The sequence below is a fragment of the Symphalangus syndactylus genome, chromosome 23, assembly GCF_028878055.3.
Source record: "Symphalangus syndactylus isolate Jambi chromosome 23, NHGRI_mSymSyn1-v2.1_pri, whole genome shotgun sequence".
In the NCBI taxonomy this organism is placed as follows: Eukaryota; Metazoa; Chordata; class Mammalia; order Primates; family Hylobatidae; genus Symphalangus; species Symphalangus syndactylus.
In genome coordinates this window covers 12,968,418-12,980,765 of record NC_072445.2, presented here as the reverse complement: position 1 = coordinate 12,980,765, position 12,348 = coordinate 12,968,418, and the positions used below count along the sequence as shown (strand labels likewise).

General features: G+C 37.7%; 1 protein-coding gene across 12 annotated transcripts in view; it reads right to left on the bottom strand.

Moving 5' to 3' along the window:
• Window positions 1-12,348, bottom strand: part of DNAH8 (dynein axonemal heavy chain 8) — a 343,702-nt gene that overhangs the window by 113,982 nt on the left and 217,372 nt on the right. For 10 of the 12 annotated variants that reach the window (XM_055263328.2, XM_063632277.1, XM_063632276.1 and 7 more), the window contains 5 exons: window positions 10,448-10,603; window positions 7,879-8,061; window positions 4,107-4,212; window positions 1,597-1,849; window positions 837-1,027 (listed from right to left, as the gene is read on the bottom strand). In XM_055263328.2, coding sequence (XP_055119303.2) covers window positions 837-1,027; window positions 1,597-1,849; window positions 4,107-4,212; window positions 7,879-8,061; window positions 10,448-10,603 — 889 coding nt within the window. Of the gene's footprint in view, window positions 1-836; window positions 1,028-1,596; window positions 1,850-2,651; window positions 2,766-4,106; window positions 4,213-7,617; window positions 7,752-7,878; window positions 8,062-10,447; window positions 10,604-12,348 lie in introns of those variants that run through there. The other 2 variants (XM_063632285.1, XM_063632286.1) reach the window with 2 other exon arrangements.

The following is a 12,348-nucleotide window of genomic DNA, read 5'->3' as shown; positions in this document are numbered from 1 at the left end:
GGTTAAATCATATATAAAGAGCCAAAAACACAAGAAAAAGATGGAAACATTTTGCCACATACCAGATAGTTCCCCAATTCATGGCTTAACCCACAAAGGTATATTTTCTAAGAAACTTTTTTTGATTTCACCAACCACATGTAATCTATCCCTCCTTTTAGACTCAACACTTGTTTCTTAGCTCTCTTATAGCACTTAGGTGATTCTGCCTTACTTTGGAGTTATTTTTCAATTATCTTTATCCCCATTCTGACGTTACTATTCCTTTTCAAGCAATATCTGGTTTATTCTTACATCCCCAAAGCTAGCGTGGTGGGTTTACATAACATGTGCTCCGTAAATACTCGTGTAACTAAACTGAAATGAAAATTCCATTCTTTTGTCTTCTTAATTATACCTTTAACATGGAGATATGCAATGAATAGGATTAACTTCAAATATGAAACACAAGTGAGCCTTTTCTTGCAGTCTGAAAAATCATTATACTCCCTTGCTGAGGGAATGGCTCTCCTGCTAAAGAAAGCCATCACCAGTATCACTTTTCCACACTTGGGCAATTGATTCTCCTAGGCATGGTCAGCAGTGAATAAACTGAATGTAATTATATCAATAACTACAATAATATCAATATTCAGTTGAGTTGGCACAGACCTGAATCTTAAGTAATGAGGGCAAAACAAATGAAAAACAGAAAAAAGGTATTAAAAAATAAAACTTCATTAAACTTTCATTAGAACATCATTTCCCTACTGTATCACAGAAATGGGTTTATGGTATATCAAAGAGCATATCAAAAGCAACATCCTCCACACACTTCTCTATCCCACACACTTTACCTTTAATGAGAGCTTGAAACTCTCTGTGCTTAACTGTCCCTCTCTGAAGGTCAATCTTTAAGGTCATGAGGAGTACAAACAGGAATTTGTGGTTTTCGTATAGGCCTCTGACGGAGTATGTAAAAACTTCATATGTCAGGTATTCAATAATATTTATAATTCTCTTTTGAGGTAGTGGTGACTTTTCAGATCTGAAATACATTTTAAGAATCAAAGAAGCAAAAGGTAATTTCTTTTTTAAAAAAACTTTTAAGTTCAGGGGTACACATGAAGGTTTGTTACATCGGTAAACCTATGTCATGGGGGTTTGTTGCACAGATTAATTCATCACCCAGGTATTAAGCCTATTACCCATTAGTTATTTTTCTTGATCCTCTCCCTCCTCCCACCCTCCACTCTCTGATAGGCCACAGTGTCTGTTGTTCCCCTCTATGTGTCCATGTGGTATCATCATTTAGTTCCTACTTATAAGTGAGAGCATGTGGTATTTGGTTTTCCATTCCTGTGTTAGTTTGCTAGGGATAATGGCCTCCAGCTCCATCCACGTTTCTGCAAAGGACATGAGTTTCTTTTTTATGGCTGCATAGCATTCCCTGTTGTATATGTACCACCTTTTCTTTATCCACTCTACTGTTGATGGGCATTTAGGTTGATTCCATGTCTTTGCTATTGTGAATAGTGAAAAAGCAATTTCTAAAAGAGTAGAAATACAAGCAAACTTGTAAGTTACCACTTTTGGATGAAGGTAGTGAGGACTCACCTGGCCATGGACTGGTCAAATAACTTCAAGAACTGGGCCAATGACGTCTGATACATGATGTTGACCATGCTCATCTCTGTGATGAGGAAGTAGAGGATGCTTCCGCGGGTGGCTGCGGGCCGGAACTCCTCCTGAGCCGCGTTGATCTTGATCTCAGTTTCTGCAGCCACATGCAACTTTTCACTTACCTCAGCTGCAGTCTGCTTGGTAGTTCGAAGTACACCAACGAGAGACTCGTCATCTACCAATGAGCCTAAAATTCAAAACAGGAAAACCGTAGTACACAAGATGGGAAAGTTGCAAAGCGAGATACACCTCTTCTGAAAAAAAAAATGCTGTTAGCTTTCAACTTGATGTCTCCAAAGTCAGGAAGACTACTGGTACAGTAGAATCTTAAGACGCCAAAAAGCTTCTAGTCCAACTACCACCCAATACCTGAAGCCTTCTAAACATTCCTGCTGACAGACTATCCCCTACTCTGCCTAACTTCTGCAAAAAGCAAAAGACCCATTTGATTGGGTCTTCACATGTCTCAAGACAATGATCATGTCTCCAGTGCTCTTTGCTGTTCCCCATGTGATAGGCTTCACACCCACTGTCATCTTGGTGGCTCTCCTCAAAGTGTCACAGCTTGTCCACCCTGCTTGTCTCAGGGTGTGAGCTAACCTGAACACTTCACACATGGACTGACTGTCATGCTGATAGTTGAATGTTACACTCCTCACACTGCTTTAGTAGAACAGTCGTTGCTATAGAAAACTCTAATCCCTCTGTCTCTAACAAGAGCAAATTGGGTATAGTGAAAATGTCTCACCAGGAAGAGAAACTCAAATTTTATTTTTAGTTTTGCCTTTCATTATTTTTTTTTTATTATACTTTACATTCTGGGGTACACATGCAGAATGTGCAGGCTTGTTACATAGGTATACACGGGCCATGTTGGTTTGCTGCACCCATCAACTTGTCATTTACATTAGGTATTTCTCCTAATGCTATCCCTCCTCCCAGACCTCTACCCACCAACAGGCCCCTGTGTGTGATGTTCCCCTCCCTGTGTCCATGTGTTCTTATAGTTCAACTCCCACTTATGAGTGAGAACATGCGGTGTTTGGTTTTCTATTCTTATGTTACTTTGCTGAGGATGATGGTTTCCAGTTTCATCCATGTCCCTGCAAAGGACATGAACACATCCTTTTTTAAAATTATTGTTTTTAATGGAAATAGTGCATGTTTATGACAATGAATTAGTTTTTTAATTAAAATCTAAGGAAAGACACCTTGGATGTACTGAGCTAACAGTCCCCATATCTGCGAACAGCAGCACTCTGGCCTACCTAGAGTTCTGGACGGCAGACAAGTGCTGCAGGAAGGGCTGTGTTACTCCGACAGGCGTGCTGTCTACTGTGGAAGTCCAAACTGGGATTAAGCTCAAGGAAACAGGTCTGGATCCAGCACACTCTTGGCTAGACTACAGGAGCAGCCCTCAGCTCTGCTTGCTATATTTTTAATGCCCAGGGGTATCCCAAATGGCTGGGAGGAGTCACTGGACCAAGAAACAGACAACTTCACTAGCGGGAGCAGTGCGAGTAGGCAGATAAAAGGACTTTTCACTAAGCTCATCATAAAGGTACAGTACTTCTGGAAGGTCGGACTTGTTTAAATAACATCCCGGGATTAAGGTGCGGTTGTAAAGTATTCATTCACTTCTAATAAGGTAGTAGAATTCAGGTTGCTGTGATTTGTCTGCTACAGAACAATATGATGTTTGTTGATTTTATTTTCTTTGGATAAAATTTTCTTTTTATATATTGCAGAGAGAGTACATTCTCAAATTGAGGTGTGGCATGATGATTTGGCTGCCCAGAGGAGAACCTATCTTTTCCATCTAAAGTGGGAGGTCAAGCCAAGTAGAGGGTAACCTGGGGCTTTGGTACCCAAGCTCTTCTGACATGGATTACATGTGTCATAACCCATTGCAGTAACTGCATTTCAATGACAAATAAAAGAGTCAATCTGAAAAAAAATAGATTGAGTTTCACCATGTTGGCCCGGCTGGTCTCAAACTCCTGACCTCAGGTGATCCGTCCACCTTGGTCTCCCAAAGGGCTGGGATTACAGGCGTGAGCCACCGCACCTGGCTTGGGAGACAGAGCAAAACTCTGTCTCAAAAAAAAAAGAAAAAATATATTGAGCATATTAGTTTCTTTGGGGCAAGCAAATTAACCTATAATGAGTTATCTAGCTCTATCAGGAGCCCTTATTTTTCTCAGGAGAAAGCAATTATATCAAGAAAATTGTGTTATTCTCAGATGCTCAGTCTCTACTTGCTAATTCAAAAATCAGATTCTCTGCCGTCCCTCTTTAATGTCTAGATGGAAATTGCCTTGCTTGTTTTTGCATTGATAACATGACTATTGCCTAACATCTATAGTCATGAGGGCATTGAAAAGAGTGTAAATGAAATCCTTATTCAGAATCCATTATTTCATTACTTCTTAATAACACAATACCTTTTGTAGCACTTAATTTATAGAGGAGGTTATCTTCAAGTTCTTTCATCTTCCGCTTATTAAAAGTAACATCCTCCAAAAGTTTAACCCTCTCAGCCTCTAACTCCTGTCATTAAAAAACAAAAAATAACATTGGAACTATAATTACCAGTTATTATAGTAAACCCAACTCACTAGTGTTTATTAACAATTTTGAAAGTTTAAAGCAAAGTACCTTTTGAATGGCAGAAGAAATTACTATCATTAGCCAAATCTATCTATCCATATTTTTGTTTCTGTGGAAATTTTTTTTAAATTATGCCCACTGTCATTAAGGTTCCACAGCACTTATACTGGCAGGCACTAGACAATTCTGCTAAATAATTTTGCCCAATTATCCCAAGCTCTCTTGCCAGCTTTAAGTTTATAAATAGCATGTCCCGTTCTCTTGGCCCTGTTCCCACACTGCTTCTGTAAGAAATGCTATCTGCAGTCAGAACAAGTAGAAACAAAAAGGCAATAATACCAAGAAACCAAGGGGCTACCCAGATTAAATGTGAGCTCTTGGCCTGGTTCCTATGGGAGCACCAGGTACCTGGTTTGGCACAGCCAGTTGCCAACACAAACCCATTTTCCATTTTATTTGTATCTCCTTCTACAGAGGGCAAACTTGAATGTTTACAGGGTATTGTTTTCTTACATAAAAAATGATATATTTTTAAAATTATATTTTGAAAAAATTTCAAGCATTCAAAAAGTTGCAAGCCTAGTACAAGGAACTTTATACAGCCTTCACTTAGATTCACCAAATCACATTGTGCTTTATCACTATATCTCTATAGAATACATAATGTTGTCATTATTGTTATTGTTATTATTATTATATTATTATTACTGCTGAATCACTCGTGGACGTCATGTCCCTTTACCCTTAAACACTTTAGCGAATCTCTGAAGAACCAGGTCATTCTCTTACATAAGCATAGTCCAATATTCAAATTCAGGAAATTTAACACTGATACCGATGTGTCAGTATCACTGATACTCTCACTAAACATACAGTCTACATTGAAATCTCAATAATCTCAATAATATTCTTTACAACATTTTTCTTCTGATTTTATACAGAATCACATGTTGCACGTAGAATTATGTTAAAAGAAGGTGTTTTAAAACTTATTTGGGAAGGTTTCTGGGAAAATTGCTTCAGAAATTTCATCATTTTCAGAAAGTCTTCCTGAACCAGTCAATCAAAAGCCATGGCACAGCCTTTATCTGTACATCTAATATAGTTTGTTTTGGGTTTTTTTGTGGTTTTTTTCTGTGCATGTTTTGTTTTGTTTTGAGATGGAGTCTCCCTCTGACACCCAGGCTAGAATACAGTGGCATGATCTCGGCTCACTGCAACCTCTGCTGCCCAGGTTCAAGCAATTCTCTTGCCTCAGCCTCCCGAGTAGCTGGGACTACAGGTGTGCACCACCACGCCCAGCTAATTTTTGTATTTTTAGTAGAGGCGGGGTTTCACCGTGTTGGCCAGGCTGGTCTCAAACTCTTGACCTCAGGTGATCCACCTGCCTCAGCCTCCCAAAGTGCTAGGAATACAGGGGTGAGCCACCACGCCTGGCCTCTAATATAGTTTGTATCACAATCTATCAGTAGATTATTTCCCTCCAACTACGGTTTATGCATCTAGAAAACAGATACATAAGCTTTCCTATTCATTTTTGTGTTATTGACAGTACTTATCTTGAGGCTTTGTAGAGAAGAAACTCAACCCAATAAATATTTGTCAAACTGAAATGTGCTGAATTGAGTCCAATTTCTTTATTTTATATTTGGAAAAGCCAAGGACCCAGAAATATGAACTCTGAATAACAAGGGTATTAGGCCGGTCTCTGCCAGTAACTAGCTTTGTGTTAAAACAGCCTAATATCCTTGTCCTCCAACTCCAAGACTAGTGTTATTGCCATTGTACTTGCAGGGTGGCAGGATTTGATGTGGCGATGAAGAGCATTGCTGTATTTACAGGGAAATAACCAGTTAGTCATTTTCATTAAAATGGTCACCCCTGGGTGGCAGTACAGGAATACATGGACAAAATGAAATCATATTAGCTTCCTTTTCTGGATATGTTAAAACAGATATCATAGCACAGTGGACTCCTGCTAAACTTCATAGTAGGACCTGTAAGGCTTATCTAGGAGGCTTGGCAGGCTGCAAAGTCCATGTGCTGTTATAGACGAAAACTCTTATTTTCTTTGGTCTCCATTTGCTCATCTGTAAAAACGTGGGTGTAATAGTAGGATTGTTAGGAGGGTTAAATATAATGTTTAGAATATCCTCCTCCATATTAAATGTGCATTTTTTTCTCCAGCAAGGTTGCTATGAGCATCTTAGCACATCTGTTGAAGAGGAAGCTAGGGAATAAGAAGAGTGGGTGTGGGGAACCCTGGGGACCTTTAGACAGTGGAGTTGCTTGACTTCTGGAGGTTAGCGCAGCCTGCATGGGGGATCTAGACCAGCGAGGAATCATCTCAAAATAAACCCACAGCACCAATTAGACCACAAGGGACTAACTGTCAACAGTTAACAGCATGTGATCCTGAGAGGTGATAGGAACAGTGAATTGCCGGGCCAGGGCCATCTCTGCCTGGCTGTGGAAGAGGAACAGGTTCCCTTCCTGGACTGCATAAGCCCCAGGTTTGTTGGAAACCAAGATCAAACAACTAAGAGAGTCAAAGCTGAGACTGTGCCCTTTTCACTCCACCAGACCAGCCATCTTTCAAGGGCCTGTGCCTGTGGTGAACTGTCTATGAGAAAGGTATAGGATGTTGCCTTTCACTGAGTCTACTTCTTCGGTGTCTGTGTCATTTCCCTCTCCCTTCTTGGATGTCTCTCCTGTGTTTGGGATGCTGGATTCACATCTCCTCTTTTCCCTCCTCTGTCTGTTTTCCTCCCTTGTCATTCTTTTTCTCACCCATCCACTTCATGTCTTGCTGCTCTTATTATTTCTAACCTTGCCTTTGTCTTGAATCTTTAATTCTAAAATTACTTTATCATATTTTATGCAAATGTGCTTTATAATGCAGATACTTAAAATTATATTTTTATGCAATTATATTTTATGCATAAAACTTAATGTTTTATGTAACAAACCTGCACATTGTGCACATGTACCCTAAAACCCTAAAGTAGAATAAAAAAAAAAAAAAAAAAACTTAATGTTTTCTGAGCTTCAACTTAAAAATTAGTTTAATCTTGTATCAGTCTCTTAAAATCTTCCAGTCCTAAGTTGTTCTTTGTTTTATTAGAACCCTCAGTTAGACATAATTTCCCTGCATTAGTGCAGGGAAATTTAATTAAAAATAAAGGTATGGCTCCCTATATCATTAGATTATTGGATTGTAGTAGTTGAAACTATTACAGTGGAAAGAAGAGCCATTCAGAGCAATTTCTTTTTCTCTCAATCATTGTTTTATTGATGTTTTCAGGTGTCCCCAAGACAAGGACTATAGATATGAGTCAGTACATCTACAAGTTTAAAGACAGAAGTAGAAAGAGAGGGGTGTATGGGTGTGTGTGTATGTGTGTGTGTTGGTGTGTGTATGTGTGTGTGTGAGGCTGGATGAGAAGATGAGTTACATGATTTCTTGACAGGAATTAAGGCTGCAAAGGAAAACAAGGATAAATATGGTTTAAAAATTTTTTTTCTTTTTCACATACTTAGCAATTTCTCAATACATTTTAAGCATGTATTATAAGCAGAAATTCTTTACCTTGAGAGAGAGATTACCTGTTTCTCTGTTAGAATGACTCTCCTTAGTAACTGATTCTCAAGTCCTTTCATTGTGACAGTGAAATCAATGACTGACGTTTTAGCATTAATCTCTGGGGTAAAGGCAGGGTTTGGTAACTTCGTAGTAATGTAAAGTTTAAATGTATCCATGATATCACATTCCTTATCACCGACTTTCACCTACATAAATTCACATATTAAAAACAGCTTAAAGGATGGGGAAATGAACTTGACTTCAATTTAGAAAAGAATTTACCTGTCAGTGCTGTGAAGCTTGAATAAATTGGGAAGAAAAGTTATAAAATTTTAATCACTGATCTTAAATAATAAAGTCTATTCAATTTAGAATAATTTAGAATTGTAGTCCTGCCTGGCGATGTTTTTAGCAATGATACCAAGCAAATCAAATGAAAAAGTTATCCAAAACAAACGGTGAATAAAGGAAAACTTAGACACATCTAAGATTTGACTTTAACATTTTAGCAAGTACTTATCACTCCCATCAATTGTTTGTAGTACAGGAGCCGCTATTTTTTTCCCCAGTTAAGAAAATTGTTTCCTACTGTGGAAATTTGCTGTGTTTATAGGAAGTTTTGTGTTTTGAATTTCATAGGTATATCTGAAGCATATTTGACAACAGAAAAAGTTAATGTAATTTTCAAAGGAAAAACGCCAACTTTTTTCTAAAAGGTAACATTTATCTTCAACACTACTATTTGCAGCATGTTGAAAACACAATTGTTTTTTGCTATCTAAAAATCAGGCGGCAATCATAGAATTTTTAAATGACTTAAATCTGTGGTTAATCTTAATTCTGCCCGTGACCGAAAACATCACTAAGGCCACCATCACATTCTAAGGCATTATGCCTTCACATTGCAGATAAAAATCTAGGATCTTTTAAGACCTTCAGGAATAGAGATTCTGTAACCTCCTTTGGCTTATTAAATATGCCATATAAGATAAGCCAGATACAGATAAACACTGTATGATCTCACATGTGAAATCTAAAACAGTCAAACTCATAGAAGCAGAGAATAGAACAGTGGTTGCCAGCAGGACAGGGGATGGGAGAAATGGGGAGATGTTGGTCAAAGGGTACAAACTTTCAGTTATAAGATGAACAAGTTTCAGGTATCTAAGGTACAGCATGTGTGGTGATGGATGTGTTAATTGATTGTGGTAATCATTATACAATGTATATGTATACCAAATCATCACATTGTACAGTTTAAATATATATGATCTTTACTTGTGGATTAAACCTTTTTAAATGCAGTTCAAAATTGTGGATGAGTCCATAATATCCAAGCAGGTCACCAAAATTTTGTTCTTAGCTTCTTTTTATGAAAAAGAGAAATTCTACCCTCTAATCTCTTTTTTTTTTTTTTTTTTTTTTTTGAGACGGAGTCTCGCTCTGTCGACCAGGCTGGAGTGCAGTGGCGCAATCTCGGCTCACTGCAAGCTCCGCCTCCCGGGTTCACGCCATTCTCCTGCCTCAGCCTCTCTGAGTAGCTGGGACTACAGGCGCCCGCCACCACGCCCGGCTAATTTTTTTTTGTATTTTTAGTAGAGACGGGGTTTCACCGTGGTCTCGATCTCCTGACCTCGTGATCCGCCTGCCTCGGCCTCCCAAAGTGCTGGGATTACAAGCATGAGCCACCGCGCCCGGCCCCCTCTAATCTCATAGAATGATGCTAACCTTCAGAACACTAACTGCGTTTTATTTATTTTTCTCCCTATAAACTCATAAAGTCTTAAGTATATATTGGATGCTCCATAAACCTCTGCTGAATGAATTTTTTTAAATGTGGCATATAAAAGATTTTCACATTATGAAGAAAATTTTTCTGAATAAATCTGTCTTTGTTTAATGAGAAAATATTCATTTTTTACTTATTCACTGATACTCATGAAATTAAGTTGTCCAAAGTGAAAAACACCCAATCAGAAATGCTGTTATAAAACTTAAGAAGCCTAAAGGTAGAGAATAACACGAATTAAAAATGAAACACTTATACATACTGAAAACAATTCATCACCAACAATTGAGAACAATATTCCATAGCTTCCAACAAAGTCAGTGAGTTTACACTGAAAATAAAGAGATAAATGACAAAATCAATAGACTTTATTAAAATGTCATTTTCTCCAGAGAAGAAATCCAGGTTATTTTGTAAAAATGTATACATATAAGGCTTGCAAAACCTATATCTAGAGTTGCTTAAACATATATATATTGTGTGTTGCACTAACATATTAAGACCAGACAATGTGTTTCCTTAATGTTATTTCGTTTTAGCTAAACGACTACTCTAATCAAAATATTGCCCCCACCTCAGAAATGTTTATATGCTATAAAAAATAAAAGGAAACACTGAAGTATCAGTTTGGAAATAGTTTATTTCCAATACCAAATACTACTGCCTAAAGGAAATTGCATTTGCTGCTATGCTCAAAAAGATAAGTAGATGTCACCATTGTTCTTTTTGTTCTCTTTCTTAATTTTTTTTCTTTTTCTTTTCTTTCTTTTTTTTTTTTTTTTTTTTTTTTTTACGAAGCTCACCTTGAAAGTGGTGCCAGACTTAATAAAATTCTTTTCTAATACATTATCCAAGGCTGGATCCAGCTCTTCACGAATGTCCTCAATGAGAAGAGGTCGGCCCAAGGAAAGGCTGTCCTCCAAGTGTGTGCGAAAATATTTATGGTTCAGAGATGTCACCTAAACAGAAAGAACTCATTGGTCTATCAGTGTTACAAAGAATGTGCCCATCACTAAGGGAAACCAAGAGATTTGTTGGACACGTAACCGAGAATTTTAAGGGCAATATAGGAAGACTTACTTAAAAAAATTAAAGTAACACACAAAAATTAATTTCTAAAACTTGCTGAGTCATGATTTTGTTGAATGGGGTCTGGATGTGTAATGGGGTCTCTCTGATCCAAAGAGGAAGATCAAGGGGCATTGAGCAGATGGAATGTCAGAGTTCTGCTCCTGACAGATGGAGGAGAATAGTCAAGGATTAATCCTTTCAAACTTACATAGCTATAATCTCTCAGAGAAAGCAAAGCAACTTGCACATCTGGATATTCATTTATTTTCTCAGGACCCCTATGAGATGAGTAAGTGATAAAAAGTAAACATAAGAATGTCAGAAACGATAATATTGAGTCGCACCGAGGGTCTATCCATGTATTCTGTCTCCTATTGGCACTGGGAAGAATTTAACACTTTCCATTAAGTCAACCTAAAAGACTAGACATTCACTTTATATATGCTTACATTTTTTTAAAACTACAATTCTGAATTCCTGGTTGGGTCTTCCGTGTTTAGATTAATGCATTTGTTATTAGTTAAAATAGACACACTGTAGTTGTTGATCTCTGCATGAGCCAATTGGATTTGAACCCTTACTTTGCCTAGGATCCCTCCTGCTGCCTAACTGTGAAGATTCCCAAAGGCTCATTTCTCAACTCTTTGTATCCTATCTTCTGAATTCAACCAATGCCTTACGCTATTGTGGGTGCAGACCATAAGATGCAAGGAAGAATCCACTGGGACAACAGGTGATTAGGAGAATGGAATTAAATATGTATCTCTCAATTACTATGATAAAAAGAAGATATGGAATATAACAATTAAATCAGCCTACTTTTGTCCTGTTTTGATTAAAAAAGAAATAACTAAAAAAAATTCTGCACATGAAGGAAGTCGTTTCCCTGGATGAATAGCTTTCTTTATACAAATAATGTGCTGTAAAGACCTTTCTATAAGTTAATAAGGTAAAAGAATCTAAACGAAGAACTTTAACGAACTTAATAAACAAGGTGAAGAAAAGCACCAGTAAGACTAAATTTGCTTATATCCTGCTTTATTTCTCAAGGGATAAATTCTATTTTTGTGATTTCTTTCCCAAGTAAGGAGATAATTATCTTCAGTCATCTTCAATGTCTTTTAGAAACTTGAAATAATATTTTGGAATCCTAATTTCAGGTTTATTTCACTGGATTTTTCTTGTGAAACACTATGTGGTAGCCACCACCAGAGCCTGGTTCACCTGCACAAAGACTGGTATTGGGTCTTTACAAGGTGACCAGTGAATTCCTGATAGAGACGCTTGGTAAATACATTCTCTTTCCACAAGTCAGAGCTGTAGGTCCTGGAGATGGCATTGAAGGTAGCCTTGGCAAAGCTGCCAAGGTTGACCACAGCCCTGGGCATATAAACCATGCTTTGTTTTTCATTTGCATGTGTTTGTACATGTGCTTATCCACATAAGAAAATAATGTTGTCTGAGTAAGGAGAATACAATTCAGTCTATTTCCATCCCAGCAGTGGATGGTTTTTAAAATAAAGAAGAGTCTCGGGCATATTTCTGTTCCTTCCACAAGAAGATTCCTGGGACTGGGTTGCATCAGAAAGGACATTAGTGAAGACTATCAGTAAATTTAATTCTGAAATGGAGA